This window comes from Pholcus phalangioides, unplaced genomic scaffold, assembly GCF_987345545.1.
Source record: "Pholcus phalangioides strain wild (caught in Gottingen) unplaced genomic scaffold, Ppha-v1.0 ptg000015l_1, whole genome shotgun sequence".
Lineage (NCBI taxonomy): Eukaryota > Metazoa > Arthropoda > Arachnida > Araneae > Pholcidae > Pholcus > Pholcus phalangioides.
In genome coordinates, this window is record NW_028301608.1 from 3,082,769 (window position 1) to 3,095,560 (window position 12,792).

The 12,792-nt window shown below is 43.2% G+C and overlaps 1 protein-coding gene across 1 annotated transcript in view; it reads right to left on the bottom strand.

The window, feature by feature from the left end:
• LOC149075252 (dystroglycan 1-like) overlaps window positions 1-12,792 on the bottom strand; it is a 44,404-nt gene that overhangs the window by 12,709 nt on the left and 18,903 nt on the right. Inside the window, exons 2-3 of the mRNA XM_089242569.1 lie at window positions 2,295-2,653; window positions 464-602 (exon numbers count right to left, since the gene is read on the bottom strand). Coding sequence (XP_089098695.1) covers window positions 464-602; window positions 2,295-2,510 — 355 coding nt within the window. The 5' untranslated portion in view covers window positions 2,511-2,653. The remainder of the gene's footprint in view (window positions 1-463; window positions 603-2,294; window positions 2,654-12,792) is intronic.

Consider the following 12,792-nt stretch of genomic DNA (forward strand, 5'->3'; position numbering starts at 1 on the left):
TGTATCCATCGAAATATGCATGGATAAACAGTAATTGTGTGTCCATAATACTACTACTAAACCACACATGCATCTCGTACAATATTCCTTTGCAGAATTTCTAACGAATTGGTACAAGTTGGAATGTGCGTGTACGTGTTTTGTGAACCAAACTTGAAGTTTGTTACAGTGTAATGCTTCTTATACATATAAGCATTACACTGTAACGAACTTCAAGTTAAGTGTACATTTGCATCAATTTTTATAACTGTGAGTGAAGTGTAATGATTGGATGATTTATCGTTGTAGGCCTGTTGCTCTCTGTGGCGAGACTTTTTAAAGGGTCTTCCCTTTAAAATCGGCTCGCATTCGTGCCTCGAAGTTGGGAACCACAGAAAATCAACTTTAGACGACCACCACTGTGGCGACGGTGGGGTGTCCATAATACTGCTATACGGGACAATATAGTTACTGCTCCAATTACCGTTAGCGTCTTTGGCTGCTGCGTTAACTGTCAGGTATATCCTTCCAACGTCATCGGCCAACGGCACCCCGACCAATGACAGAGTTACGTCATCGAAATGTATCCAGGGAGGGAGACTCTTCTTGCCAGCTTGGGACACCTGCACGAAAGAACAACATTAATTAATTAATTAATTACAGTCACAATTCCATGTTAAATTATCTAGGAAGATATTTTCCAAATTTTTGAAATTTTTTTGCCAGTCAATTTATTTATCAGCGTATATTGAGAATTTCAAACACGGATCTCTTGGTAAAGCGTAAGGATTATGCCATTCATTGGTAAAGAAAAATTATTATAATCTAGAAGTGCTATAAGCATAAGCCGAGATATACTTGGAAGTCTGGGGGGGGGGGGCACGGTCATTATTGCTTGGGGGGGGTACGAAGATGATGATGTCAATTCATATATACATTAGATAAGTCGACTCCAACTTTGACGGCCCCCCCCCCGTATCTCCGCCCATAGCTATCAGACAAAAATTATGGGAAAAGAAAAATTGTGAAAGTCTTAATTCTACTTTCTAGCTAGAATTGGTCGAATTTGCCAAAACTTTTCCATTGCAACAGCTTTCGAAAGAGCCTACAATGAATCATTTCAGTTTTTTAGTTCAGGGGAGAAATTTAGCCTTTTGTTTGCAAATCTACGTTTGTTGAAGTAGATATTGGGCGAAAATTCGGAATTGGCAGTTACAGATTTTGGCAACAAAGTTTGATTTTGCAGAAAAAATTCTATAAGGTGACACCACCTCTATCGGGATATCTGAATTTAATGCCGAGCTACAAGCGCTAAGAGATAGGCGGAGTGCAAAATCGAATTGTCATCACAATCTACTAAAATGTGCACTTCGACAAACACTGATTTCAATGATATATTGCAAACAAAAGGCTAAATTTCTCCTGGACTACATCACCGATATGGTTTATTGTAGGCTCTTTCGAAACCTGTTGCAATGGTCAAGTTTTGGTACATTTGATCGATTGTACCTAGAAGGGTGTTCGCGGTATTGGCGGTTACAGAATTTGGCGACAATTCGATTTTGAACTTTGACAATCTTTAGACACTTGTAGCTCACCAATCAATCCAGATATTTTGATGTAAATGAATGTCATCTTATAGGATGTTTTCTGCTCTTTTCAAACATGCGCTTAATTTGCATGAATGTCTTCCATAGACAAATTTGAGTTTTTTCAGACTTGACGCATTTATCTTCTATAATCCATTACCCACCATAACTCGAAAACGGTTCGAGATAGGACAGGGTGGGTAGTTTCATGTTCCACTTGAGCTTGTATATCACCCCCTTTCGTTCAGCAGATTAGTTTACGTTCATCCGGTATAATAGACACAGGGTATACTTCTCTCTCTCTATATCATCTTACCGATCAGAGGGAGGGGGGAAGCAAGAACGCATGCGCGAGATGAAGATGTGTGAGAGGGAAAATCTTGTCGCGACAGAGGTTTATAATATTGTGCCAATACTCAGTGGCGGATTAAAGTCGGTCGAGGCCCCGGGCGCAAAAGAAAATATTGGGCCACTTAAATGAGAAAAAAGTGCGAAGTTTGCGCTTTTCGGGCCCTTTAGAAGTCGGGGCGCCCGCCGTTAAATCCGCCTCTGCCAGTGCTGCAACAAGAAGAAACGATATACATAAAACTTACCATTACATATGAAATTCGCCTGCGCCCTTGCTGTGAACGCTCGATATGCTTGGAAATTGACTGTCAAAACTAAAGAAATAAAAAAATGTCGACGTTTCTGTTATTAATTCTTTCCACCCGAAGACAGACTCACCTCAAAGTGTCGCACGTCGTCTGCCGCCAAGTCTTCACGCGGAATCGAGAAGTTGAAGAGTCTTCCCACGACTGCCGTCGCGTCGCTGATGCCCAGCGCCGTCGGGGAGGCCGTGGCACGTTTCTGTTTGGCTGCGGCCACCCGACAAACTCCCAGCAGCAGACAGCAAGCTAATGGCAGCAACAACAATCGGCTCCTCGGCGACTTCCTGGCCATTTTCCAAACTTCTATGCAACGGATACTCGCAACGTGGTTCCTACGTCCCTCCGCAACATTTCAGGTCGAATCTCCGCGTGAGTTATCTCTGTCGCAGAGTCGCTGGCCCCTGCCTTTGTCGCCTCGTTCATCTTCTCAGCAATCTGCAAAAACGAACAATGAAACACTTCGCTAACCAGACACAACCCAAATGGCAGCATTGAAAATGGCATTTTCAAGCACTAGCTTCTGGTTCAAAAATTTGAATTTTCTAAAGAAAGGAGCGTGTGTGTGGGTGTTTTGTTGTTTTTTTACGACATTTTGTACAGTGATGAGTGGAGACACTCGGTGCTTTTTTTAACACATGAGCCTCAACTGGGAGCCTTGGATGCATAGGAGGGTCTAATGATTGTTTGAGATCCGGCAGTATGACGACTTTCAAGACAAAGTATGAAAACTGGTAAGTTTCAACCGGATAGGGCACATGAGCATCACTTACCCGGGATGCCTGTGATAAGAGGAGCATTCATGGTTCTGCGCCCTTCTCCCATTCTAGACCAATTTTTTTTTACTAGTCTTTCCCTGAATTAACCACCCTGTGCTATAGCCTGCTTGGTCCCCCCCCTCCTGCAAGTACACCCGTGTCTCTAAGCCACTCTTCTGGTCACTCCCATGCTCACACGCTCTCTAAGTCACTCTTTTACTCTCATTCACATATTCGCACACTATTTCGGTCGCACATTCCTGCTCACTCTCTAAGTCACTCTTCGGCTCACTCACAAACCCTCGGCTTGCAAACTCTCTAGGTAACTCTTTTTCTCACTCTCGCATGCTTGTAAACTCTCTAGATCACTCTTTTGGTCATTCACGTGCTTTCTCACGCCGCAAGTCACTTTTTTGCTCACTCACGTGTTTGCAAACTCTCTAGGTCACTCTTTTGGTCATTCACGTGCTTTCCCACGCTGCAAGTCACCCTTTTGCTCACTTACGTGCTTGCAAACTCTCTAGGTAACTCTTTTGCTCACTCACGTGCTTGCAAACTCTCTAGGTAACTCTTTTGCTCACTCACGTGCTTGCAAACTCTCTAGGTAACTCTTTTGCTCACTCGCATGCTTATAAACTCTCTAGGTCACCCTTTCGGTCATTCACGGGCTTTCCCACGCTGCAAGTCACTCTTTTGCTCACTCACGTGCTTGCAAACTCTCTAGGTAACTCTTTTGCTCACTCGCATGCTTATAAACTCTCTAGGTCACCCTTTCGGTCATTCACGGGCTTTCCCACGCTGCAAGTCACCCTTTTGCTCACTCACGTGCTTGCAAACTCTCTAGGTAACTCTTTTGCTCACTCACGTGCTTGCGAACTCTCTAGGTAACTCTTTTGCTCACTCACGTGCTTGCAAACTCTCTAGGTAACTCTTTTGCTCACTCGCATGCTCATAAACTCTCTAGGTCACCCTTTCGGTCATTCACGGGCTTTCCCACGCTGCAAGTCACTCTTTTGCTCACTCACGTGTTTGAAAATTCTCTAGTTCAATCTTTTGGTCACTCACTGACCTCTGCTGTCTGGACAGAGGCGGATTTATTGAAGGTTATACAAATTTAGCCATCCTTCTCCCATTTTACTAGTTTTCTTGGCCACTTATTCCTCAAATTTGCCATCCCCCTGAACTTGCCGCCCTGGGATAAAGCCCGCTAAGCACCCCTGTACACACTACTGCCCATGATGCTCTTACGACGGCCCTAAAGTTTATGCGTTGGCACTAGATTGGAACCCTGTCTACAATATAGGGAATTTTTTTCTGCTCAGCAAAAAAAAAACTGTTTACGGGGTGGCATTCTCAATCATTCTTAGACTCTAAACGTCCATACTTTGCGAATTGATTCAAAAATGGTGCCTTTCTTTGTTCATTTTGTCCATAACCAATAAACGAGTAAAAATAAAAATTTATCAGTAAAAATGTGCCTTCTAGAAAATTTTGAAAATAAGCCCACAGTATATAAACTGAAGAGCCAAAAAACCTGGTACAGGCATGCGTATGCAAATAAAGAGATATAGAACCAATCAGAGTACGGCGCTGCGGTTGGCAACGCCTATATAACACAACAAGTGTCTGGCTTAGTTTTTAGATCGGTTACTGCTGCTACAATGGCAGGTTATCGAGATTTAAGTGAGTTTGAACGTGGTGTTATAGTCGGCGCACGAGAGATGGGACATAGCATCTCCGAGGTAGCGATGAAATTTGGATTTTCACGTACGACCATTTCACGAGTGTACCGTGAATATCGGGAATCCGGTAAAAAATTAAATCTACGACATCGCTGCGGCCGGAAAAAGATCATGCAAGAACGGGACTGACGAGAATCATTAAAGGTGACAGACGTGCAACCCTTCCGCAAATTGCTGCAGATTTCAATGCTGGGCCATCAACAAGTGTCAGCGTGCGAACCATTCAACGACACATAATCGATATGGGCTTTCGATGTGAGCCGAAGGCCCACTCGTGTACCCTTGATGACTGCACGACACAAAGCTTTACGCCTCGCCTGGACCCGACAACACCGACATTGGACTGTTGAGGACTGGAAACACGTTGCCTGGTCTGACGAGTCTGGGTTCCAATTGCTTCTAGCTGATGGACGTGTACGAGTATGGAGACAACCTCATGAATCCATGCACCCTACATGTCAACAGGGGACTGTTCAAGCTGGTGGAGGCTCTGTGATGGTATGGGGCGTGTGCAGTTGGCGTGATATGGGACCTCTAGATACGACTCTGATCACCTGCACCTATTTATGTCCATTGTGCATTCCGAAGGACTTGGACAATTTCAGCAGGGGAATGCGACACCCCACACGTCCAGAATTGCTACAAAGTGGCTCCAGGAACACTCTTCTGACTTTAGACTGGCCCCCTAAATCCCCAGACATGAACATTATTGAACATATCTGGGATGCCTTGCAACGTGCTGTTCAGAAGAGATCTCCACCCCCTCTTACTCCTACGGATTTATGGACAGCCCTGCAGGATTCATGGTGTCAATTACCTCCAGCACTACTTCAGACATTAGTCGAGTCCATGCCACGCCGTGTTGCGGCACTTCTGCGTGCTCGCGGGGGCCCTACGAGATATTAGGCAGGTGTGCCAGTTTTTTTGGCTCTTCAGTGTCTGTCACCTATCGAATAAAGAATACAACTGTTGTGTAAACGATGACCGGTTTTTGACTAGCGTGCTACATTAAAAAGTCAATATAGTATGATATTGACAAGCCCATTTTGAGTAATACTATTAGTTGAATTGTCAAGTTTGCTTCAAAATTTTAACAGTTGTTTATGTATGATCGGCTGAAGTTGGTTTTCTGTGGTTCCCAACTTCAAGGCGCAAATGCGAGCCGATCTCCCCGTTAAAATGTCTCGCCACAGAGAGCAACAGTCCTACAACGGTAAATCATTCCACCATAACACTTCACTCATAGTTAGTAAAACTGGGGGCAGATGACAGCACTACACATAACAAGCATTACACAGAAACAAACTTTACGTCAGGTTGCACTACACGTACACGCACATTCCCGCATGTACCGATTCGTTGGGGGGTTCCGCGGGGGGGGGGGGGTGCATGTGTGGTGTAGCAGTAGTAGGTAGGGGCTCGGGGATCCATGATGTTCTTAAGTCGGCCACCTCGTTGGGCGGTTTGCCTGTTGTGGCGTTGTATTTGTATTTGTATTTGTATAAACTAACGTTTGTAAGATGCGCAAGAGGTAGTCTTAATGACGTTACAGATGAACTTGGCAACCCGTGCGAAGGCCTTCTATCTCTAGGAGGTCTGGTTTAAGCACGAGACAGTTTCGTAAGGTAACGGACAGACATATGGTCATGCACAATTTGCTGAGTAAACAATGGTTTGTGGCTTTTTCTAAAGAAAATCAAGATTATATTCCGGGGTGCGCTAGGCCAAAGCTCTGTCAGTATCCTGTAATAATCATCATGAGCTGCGGCAGGCAGGGCCGTCTTAAGAGCATCATGCATGGCCCTCACATCCTGAAGCCGGGCCCCCTAGACCAAACTTTTCACGGACCCCTCCGTAGTTAATTAATAGCGTGAAAAAGCAAAAAATAATGGAAATCGTCCCGGGCACCAGGGCTGGAGCCCTGTCAGCCCCACCGATGTGGGGGTCATGGCTTCATGGGCCCCCGTGGCAAGTGATTTTTCTAAGGCCCTAGGTTGCAAATTCTCGAAAATTTCAACTACATATAATTTTTGTGAAACGTCCCCCCCCCCCCTTCCCCCGCCCTTTCATCTGGAGATCACGGAAGATTAAGCCCATAGATGGCACTGTTGGCAGGTGAGCTCGAGCCGCCCCGTAGAGACATAAAACACTTCACTATAATCCGTCATGTGTGACAAACGAAAGACTTCAACTCCGATCGTCGAGTATCCAAAGAGATTTCGAGAGGCTGGATTACATCCAAAGATATTTCCCATTACAAACATATTTCAAGGAAAAAACGCTGAATAGTTAAGATTTAAGAGCAGCTCCTCCGCACAAGTAGTTTACTTCTCTTTTTAAAAGAAAAAGATCTTTTGAAAGAATCGATCGGAACAAAGCGATGATCCTCTGCTGATACTGAACTTCTCAGATGGGGGAGGGAAAGGTTCTCCTCCTACGCCACCTACGAGAATCATTCTGTTCGCTCACACGAAAAACACAGTGAGTACATAGTAAATACTTATAATGCACATACGCACATGTATCTTCATTGACGTAAAATATCAGCAGGAGAAGATCGTGGGCGTTGTGTTCTGCTTACGTCACTGTGCACTGCAGGACGAGAGAGAGAACGTGCGTGACCTTGTTTTGTTTAATGCATTTGGATTTTCTTATATTCGGAGAATTGTCTCACGGATTTGAGCGATTATTTCAATCGGATCAGACCAATTGTTCGAAATATCACCGCATTTACACACACTTTCACTTATTATGCACGTACAGTAGAACTTGATTAAAATTCTAACTTCTACGAAAGTTTTTAAAAAATGGAACAAATCAATAAGTAAAAACTACGCCAACTAGATCCCGCCTCCCCTATATGAAGGGTGCCTCATAAGTGCTGATGCGGCATTTATTTCATCAACCGTCCGTCGTAGAGGTATGATTCTAGATTAAAAAATGCTCAAAAGGCGTTCAAAAATTACCCTGTACCAGTTTCGAGAGTGGAAATACAGTGTGTAACAAAATAAAAAAATTATATGGTCCCCTTATCCTACAACTTGCAGTCAGAAAGTTTTTGCCCTGTGTCTCCTGAGGCCAACAGAAAAAACTCTATATTTCCAAGCGCAATATTCGCTAGAGATATTTGAATTCAAAAATCTGAGAAAAGTTACGAAAGAACAGCAGGAACTAACGGACACACACACAGTGCTCCTTTCCCTCATTTATGCTGTCCTTTCATAACTTTTCTCCGATTTTTTAATTCAAATATCTCTAGCGAATATTGCACTTGGAAACGTGGAATTTTTTCCAAAAAAAAAAATTCCACGTTTCCAAGTGCAATAATCGCTGAGATATTTGAATTGAAAATTCGGAAATGGAGTCGTGGAATTTTTTTTTTGAAAAAAAATCCCCAAGAATTTTTTCAAGAGAGACAGGTTAACAACTTTTCAATTGGAGGTTAGAGAACCGGGGAGCCGTATAAAAATTTAGATTTCTTTTATTTCGTTGCACACTGTATTTTGCAGTCTCGAAACTGGTACAGGGTAATTTTTCTACGCCTTTTGAGCATTTCTTAAACTGAAACTATACCTCAAGGATGGACGCTTGATGAGGTAAAGGTCTCGTTAGGACACCCTGTGTGTGTATAGTAGTTTACGTTGCTATATAGAATCTTTACGAAACGTATCTTAAGTGATATATTGGATAACGCGTGGGCGTTTCGAAACAAGTTGACCTTCAATGAATGAACTTAACGAAACACAAAAATCACGGCAAAAAGTCTCGAGTTAAAAGAAATGGCAACGGTGAGGCGCAGATAATGGATGCGACGAAATCGATCCGTCGTCAGTTTCCCCCACAACAACTCGCTCTCTCTCTCTCTCTCTCTCTCTTTCGGTCTTTTTTCATCCGCGGATTTTGCTTTTTCTTGCATCCGATTTTAATTTCAATCATAGCAATAATAATAATAATGATGATGAGAATAAAGTTATTCGCTGGAAGCAAATGAAACGCAATCCGCAACTTGGAATGAATGCGAGCCCAAACAGTGCCCCCGAGAGAGTAATCAAGGAGTGCCCGTTACGTACAAATAATCCTTTCACTACATTGCTCAATACACACACACACATACAAACGAGCTATTTAAGGCAGAAAATAATGAAGGGGGAAAGGAATGTGTGACAAGCGCGTCACACAGACAGTCGTTCCTTTGATTCGGTTCGGGTTCCCGTTATTAGCGACATCGAGGCTGCCCTCAGCCCGGAAGTCGAAACTTCCCAACGATATTATTATAAACATGGGGAAAAAAAACGCGATTGAAAATAAAATAAATGACGTAAACAGAAAATAAATTATGATCACACTGTGACGCTAAATCAATTTTTTTTGAGAGAGTGGACCACTTCGTTGATTTGAAGACGTGTCGCGGGCACTCAAATAAGTGACTTGGAACAGCTCCGCGTGTTACTTAAATGATCTGTATATGTGCTGCGGGGGTCACTTAAGTGATTTGGAATTTTGCCGTGGGTCACCTCAGTGATCTGTTAATGTGCCGCGGGCAGCTTGACTGCTCTAAAACTGTTGCTGGTCACTGAAATGATGCGCAAATATGCCGCGGGTCACTTTAGTGATGTGTAAATGTGCCGCCAGTCACGCTAGTGATCTGCAAGACACTTAAATGATCTGGAAAAGCGTCGCAAGTCCCTTAAGTGATCTGAAAATGTATTGCGAGCCGCTTCAGTAATCTATAAATGTTCCTCGAAACACTTAAATGATCTAATATAGCTCCGCGGGTCAATTAAGGGATCTGGAAATGTGTGTCATGGGTCACTTAAGTGATCTAGAACTGTACCGCGGGCTGCTTGAGTGATCTGAAAATATGCTGCGAAATATTTAAGTGATCTAAAAATGTGCCTCGGGGGGCGTTTAAGTGATATAAAATAGTGCCACAGCCACAGGTCACTTAAGTGATATAGAAATGTGCCGTGGGACGCTTAAGTGATCTGAATATGCGTCGCGATTCACATGCGTGATCTGGAATAGCGTCTCAAGACACTTAAATGGTCTGGAAATGTGCCACGAGTCACTCCAGTGCTCTAGAAATTTGTTGCGGGACATTTAAGTGATACGAAATACCTCCGCAAGTCACTTAAGTCATCTGGAAATGTGCAGCGTAGTTTATTTTTTGATTAGGTTCGAGGTCTTGGGGCACATCAGATGTCGCTGGGGGAGACATTTGTGCCGCATGCCATCGGTTGACCGTATATACAGTATGCTAAATGATAGTATAGGGCATAGGGCTTCAACCTTTTTCTAGTCACGAGCACTGTCTTTATACACACCACTAAAAGAAGAGCACCCTTACGGCAAGTTTGACCATAGGGATTCGTGGAATCAGGATGATTTCAATCTCTCCTGGAATGCAACTTGCACAAGGTGTTTAATTGGAACGTTGATCAAGTTCTCGCGAGCACCACATCGGACACGAGCACCGAGCACTTTGGGTGCTTCAGGGAGCACCCTCATGCTCTCGAGCAACGGGTTGAAGATGCCCGGTGTAGGGGATGAAGTTACAAGTGGCCAAGCTTCTCAAACCTCGAGTCTTGCGATTATAGTGGAAGTAACTGGTGTGCGGTTAAAACACGATCGATGCCTTAAATTTAAAAATATATATATAAATGATATCGATCAGATAGAGATGTTGTTTCTCACATGAATCTAACAAACAGTTTCTCCAACAGATAAAAGGTCGTGATCAATAAATGAATCGATATTCTCCATTCAAAAAAAGAAGAGTTATTTTTCAGGACGCCTATCTCATATCGTTACAGCTTCAAACATCGAAACCTCACTTTCGACTTCAAAGGGCCGAACTTGATTTCTTTGTGAGTAATTATCATTTGAGGAATTCAATTTTCAAGTCTGGCTGTGACCACACTTACCATATTCGCGGACTACTGATACTACTTCACCGTACATGCACCCAGAAGCATATTTACAGTGGGAGGGGGGGGGGGGGGGGCTTAGTGGGCTATATAGCCCAGGTCGGAGTGAGTCAAAAAAAACGTAGAATGGGATAAGGGTTTCAAATTTGTATAACCAACAGGCAATAAAACATAAATCCAACTCTGCCAAGAAAGCGAGATTCTATTTCAATGAGTAACCTTGAAAGTTTGCAGGCGCGTGAGTGACCAAAACAATGACTAAGAAAATGAGGGACCGGTCGGTGAACCACAAAAAGAGTGATCTAAAGAGTTTGCACGCATTTGAGTGACAAAAACAGTGTGCAAGCATTTGAGTGACCTAGATAGTACGGATACAGGCATTACCTCCCAGAGACACACGGGATACGTGTATCTAGGAGGTATTGATACAGGCCGGTGAACGAACAAATAAGTGACCTAAAGATTTTGCAGGAATGTGAATGACCAAAACAGTGTGCAAGCACGTGAGTGAGCAAAAGAGTGACCTAGAGAGCAAAGGAAAAGGTCAGTGAGTGACCAATACAGTCACCTGTAGAGTGCGCAAGCATGGGAGTGACCAAAACGATGTGGAAGCATGAGAATGAATGAAAAGAAGATAGAGATAGGGCTGTCTCAAGAAAGTGTACCAGCACGTGAGTGAATTATATACAGAGGCATATTTACAGGAGGAGGGGATTAAGCGTACTATAGCCTAGGGTGTAAAAATTGAGGAACGAATGGTCAAGAAAATCAGAGTAGAATAGAGAAGGGCGGCAAATTTTGTGCACCCACAGGTGGTGTAAAACTGTAAACACGCCTCTGCATGCACCTCGTAAACATTGCTCAGGGAGAATTTCTAACGAATTGGTACACGCCGTAACTGCATGCCACCGTGCACGTATGGCCTTAATGCCGTAGTTGACAAAAGCACAAAGCACTCACTAAGTGCACCGCCAAAGATTTCTCGGTGCTCCGTGAAGATGTTGGTGCTCGAACTTTCTTTAACACCTCAATATGTTCGGATGGAGCGCAGGGAAAATACGAAATAGATTTATTCACTTAATACACTTGTTGGTGCTTTTCCGAACGCAGACTACCTTTCATTTCTTCTCTCTTAATTTTCGTGTATGTATTCAGAAAAATTTTAAATTTTTTTAAAGCTTTGCACTTTTGCATTCCTCCCCCCCCCCCACCTCAGACCACTTCCTGCAAGTATTTCGAAGCTCTTCAAGTGATATGCTGTTCAAAATGTCAATTTAGTCCCAAGGACCGCTCTTCTTTTGCTTCTCGATACCCCTCGTCATGATGGTCCTTCTTGATTTAGCAGAAAAAAAAGATTAAAAAGTCTTTTGTCAATGGGGTGGGTTCTGCTTTTGTCACAACGTAAAAAATAGACCTTGTGAGCTTGTTTTGTGCGGGACCACCGTACATAGTATGGAATTTGTTTTGCTTTGCAACTTTTCAGTAAAAAAGAAAACTTAATTTTTTTTTCCGTGTAGGGACTGTTGATTTAAACGGACCACCCCCTCTCTCTGCAGACTGCAGGAAGACCCACGACATGACACTGCACTTACATAACAACGACTTATAAAGACTCATTAACTCATGAATAAGCAGCAAAATACTGAGTAGTGATCCCGCCTGTGTGACTTGGTACACTAATTTTTTCTTCATACATTGCATTTCTTACAAATACAGGGTGGGCAAAAAGTCCGTAGAAAATTTAAAAATTCATAAAAATCGGAAAAATAACCGAAATAAAAAACGGTTTGCATTGTTGGCATCACTAGATCGCGGAATTTTTTTTAAGACAGGAAAAAAAAAACTAAAAAACAGCCGATAGGTGGCGCTGACGTACACAAGTCAATGAAAAGATACGCAAATAACGAACAGAATGCCTCCAAATCATTTATTACAGCAGTATGTGTTCCACATGACCAACACCACAGGGGATAACACATTGCTGGCGAGTCACAAATCCCACAACGGCAGAGTGCAGCAGGTCCACATACACGGTTTACAACGGTGAACTGATTGTGGATTAGGAGCGCAAGTTCTTATAACCGCTCATTTGCATATTTTCACCGAAGTCACTCGTACCAGTGCCATCTATCAGCTGTTTTTTTTCCTGT